At 63.0% G+C, this 3,759-nt stretch overlaps 1 protein-coding gene across 1 annotated transcript in view; it reads left to right on the top strand.

The window, feature by feature from the left end:
- Positions 1–277: 277 nt before the first annotated feature.
- LOC104988021 overlaps positions 278–3,759 on the top strand; it is a gene marked incomplete at its 3' end in the record, with an annotated part of 11,646 nt that continues 8,164 nt past the window's right edge. Inside the window, exon 1 of the mRNA XM_010839158.1 lies at positions 278–438. Coding sequence (XP_010837460.1) covers positions 333–438 — 106 coding nt within the window. The remainder of the gene's footprint in view (positions 439–3,759) is intronic.

The following is a 3,759-nucleotide window of genomic DNA, read 5'->3' on the forward strand; positions in this document are numbered from 1 at the left end:
AGAGGCACCCGGAGTCCTTCCTGGTCCTGGAGTGAATTAGCTGCTTCTTGTTAGGCTGCCGCTTTCTCAGGCTCCTCTCATCCCGTTGACTGTCTTTCCTAAAACTCAAGGCCTTTCTCGCCCGCAGCTGCCTGCTCTGTCCCTCCTCCTCCTGGACTGGTCATCTGAGTAGGTGTCACGGGGGCTGGACCAGAGAGGGTCCCATTGCCAGAAACGCCTGCTCTGCCTTTCTGGAAACCGTTTCTAACTCACGTCTCCCTTTTCCCCAAGGTGTCTCCCCTGCTCGCCGGGGCTCCCACCGCTGCCAGGAGTGACCCACAGAGGCCGCAGAGATGGCCGGGGCCTCGGTGAAGGTGGCGGTGCGCGTCCGCCCCTTCAACTCCCGGGAGATGAGCCGCGAGTCCAAGTGTATCATCCAGATGTCGGGGAGCACCACCAGTGAGTACTGCGCGGCCCCGGGGCCCCCTCGGCCACAGGTGCACGGTTTCCTGGGGCTGCAGGAACAGAGGCCACAAATCGGGTGGCTTAAAAGCACAGAAGTATGTTGTCTCGCAGTCGTAGGGGCCAGAGTTCAAACCCAAGGTGCTGACAGGGCGGGGCTCCGGGTGGCGGTGCCGGAGGAGGACTCTTCCTGCCTCTGGTGGCCTCCGACGACGGCCACGCCTGCGCGCCCTCCCCCTGCTCCATCCTGATGAAGCTTCTCCCCTGCGTGTCTGGGCCTTTGTTGGCCTCGTATGGACACTGACCGCTGGACTTAGGAGCAGCCCCAATCCAGTGTGACCTCATTTCAACAACACATACATCTTCAGAGACTCTGTTTCTCCCATTCCGAGGTTCAGGGGAGACGTGAATTTGTGGAGGGTACTTTTCAGCCCAGGACACAAGATTCTTGATTTCTCATCTCCCCGTTTCTCCACGCTCCCTGGGAGCGTGCTCCTGGGGAGAGGGGACGGGGCGCGTGCTCCCCGGGAGAGAGGATGGGTGGCTTGCTCCCGGGGAGGGGGGATGGGCCGCATGCTCCCGGGGAGAGGGGACAGGGAGCATGATCCCACGGAGAGGGGACGGGGCGCGTGCTCCCGGGGAGAGGGGACAGAGTACGTGCTTCTGGGAAGCACTCAGCCCCACCCAGACTGAGAAGCAGGGTGTTGCTGCCACCTGGAGACCCCCCCGCCCCGACCCCTAGAGCAGGCATCTTTGCTTCTCACACTGGGGACCAGCAGGCTTGTTTGGGACCCCGGAAGTGGAACCAGTGTTTGGATCACCTCCTGCTGATCGGGAGCCCAGCCCCACGCCTGGTGTCAGGCGGAAATTTGGCGTCCTCCCCGCACTGTGTGTTTGGCGGGCTTGGCGGGCAGCTTGCACCTGGAGCTGCCGCCCGCAGCTCTGTGGTGGAACCTGCGCCCAGTGGTCCTCAGGTTGTAGGAGGAGCACGGGGAGCCCTGGGGTGGGGAGGTGGGCGGGGGACAACTTCTGTCGTCCACAGTCTTGGAGGGAGGGTCTGCCCCAGGGGAGGAGCACTCGGGGCGGATGCTGGCTGCTTCCCGGGGCTGTGAGGGCTGAGGATTTGGGCGTGGCTGGGGGTGTCCTGTCCTGGGGGTGTCCTGGGGTGCCACTGGGCTCTGTGGAAGGGGGTTCTGGGCTGGGGGTCTTTGCAGAAGCCCGGGGGCATGTTGCAGAGGCCTGTGAGGGGGCACTGTTGAGCATGGCACCCAGGTGCATCGGGGGCTCATAGTGACTCTCATGAATGGTGTTGTCTCTACCAGCTGCCCGGAAGCAGAGCTGAGGTGAGGGTTCGGGTGCCGAGAGTTTACCTGGGAGGTGGTCCTTGGTCTCACTGTCAGGGCACAGAAGCTGCGAAGGGGCGTTAGTGAGCGGGTGGCCACCGCAGGCAGCAGGAACAGGGCCCAGCTCGCTGGGGCCTGTTAATACAGGACGCACTTCTGGGCGTCCTCCCCGGGAAGCTGGGGTCTTGTCCAGCTACTGCCCCCATCCAGGCAGAGGGCCTGTCCAGGACCTGGCTCTCTTGTATCTCCAGCCTGGCCCCCATGTGGGTGGGGGTCTGTCCAGTCTGGCCCCCTTGAGGCTGGAGAAGATGTTACAGCAGGGACCCTATTTCTGTAAAGTCATAGGTTGCATTCTTAGGTTCCAGTGGACATGAATTTGGGGAGGACACTGTTCAACCCAGGCCAGTGCCTGTGGTGGGGAGGATGCCTTCAAGGCCAGGCCCTCCAGCCCCGCAAAGCCCCACAGGCCCTCACCCAGCCTGACCTTCCTGCCTGCAAGGCTGGACCCTGGCTAGCTGGGCTTGCTGTGTGTTTCAGGGAATGGACTGCTGTTCTGGAAGGTCCATCGGGACCCCCCTGACAGCCTCCTCGGCCCACACAGACCCTGCTAGTTGCACAAAGGCCCTTGTTGACCAGCAGCTCGTGTGCATTCTCAACACCCAAGTCCTCAGAGAAATTGGCCCCACTTCCCATCACTATTCTAGAATGTTCTGGGCTCCAAATAGAGTGAGGCTGGGCCTGGGAGCTCACAGAAGGGAACATGGGTGTGGCCAGGAGGCGGGGACACGGCTGTGGGCCTGTGTATTGGAGGAGTGGCTCTGACATGTGGTGTCAGAGGCGGGGCCCTGGTCAGCAACCCCAACATCAGGCCTGGGGAGCTGGACCGAGGCCCTCACTGCCCTGGGGGTGACGTTCCCATGGGACACAGACATGGAACTAGATGGGCCGGGAACAAGGGCCATGGCTGGCGGAGCCTCGGGAGGGCCTTGCTGGGGGTGTGGGGGCCTTGGGCAGGATGACTCCTCCTGCTACCCGGAGGGCCCTCCTGACACGAGCCCAGTGCTGAGAGAAAGTCACCCGGACCCCTGAAACTGATGTTTCTGTCTGCGTCTCAGTGAGGCCACTTTCTAAATCTCGCAGGTGGTGAGCAGTGGCCTGTCACTAAACTAGCCCCTCACTTGCTTGGGCATGCACACACACACACACACACTCTCACACACATACACTCACACACACACCCTCTGTTTGCCCATTTCCGTGGTGTAAATACTGTCCCCATGTCGGTTCCAAGACCCCCAGGGTTTAGCCACAGATTCACAGAATTCCTCAGTGTTGAGCACACGCTCCTAGAAGGAGCGGAGGCTGCTCCTGGCATGTGAGGCCCTCGGACTCTGAGAAACCGACTCCCCTTGGCTCAGCCCCTGCCCTGCTGTTCCCGCCCCACGGCGCCGTCTTTGTCCCCCGTGTGCCCGCAGCAGGGGCCGAGGTGCTAAGTCCCCGACAAGCCCAGGTCCTGGCCCCTCCTCAGAGCCTCAGGAGGAGACACGAGGCTACACAGGAAGCCCCTTCGCTCCACCAGGTCGCCTCGGTGCTGGCGGGTGGGTGCTGGCGGGTGGGTGCTGCCGTGGCCCCTGGCCCAGGGAGGTTACCCTGGTGAGGGCTCAGAGGCGTCGGTGGAGAGCAGGCCTGGGCTGGACCCTGGGGAGGGCCGTCCCCTCTGGAGCCCAGGACCGTCTGTGATGGGGACACCACAGGACCCCAGGGTCAGAACAGTGTGGGGTCACAGTCACACCACGGACTCTGTGCCAGTGGGAGGGGCAGGTGTCAGCAGGTCCGGAGCCAGAGCAACTCTGCTCGCTGGTCTCCCTGGCAGGCTGTCCTTGAGGCCCACTCCCCACTCCCTGACCCTGGCAGCAGGCTGTCCCCTGCCCACTCGAGGTTCCTTGAGCATGTCTGTGCCCTGTCCCTAGGGGGG

The sequence above is a fragment of the Bison bison genome, unplaced genomic scaffold (assembly GCF_000754665.1).
Source record: "Bison bison bison isolate TAMUID 2011002044 unplaced genomic scaffold, Bison_UMD1.0 scf7180017846286, whole genome shotgun sequence".
In the NCBI taxonomy this organism is placed as follows: Eukaryota; Metazoa; Chordata; class Mammalia; order Artiodactyla; family Bovidae; genus Bison; species Bison bison.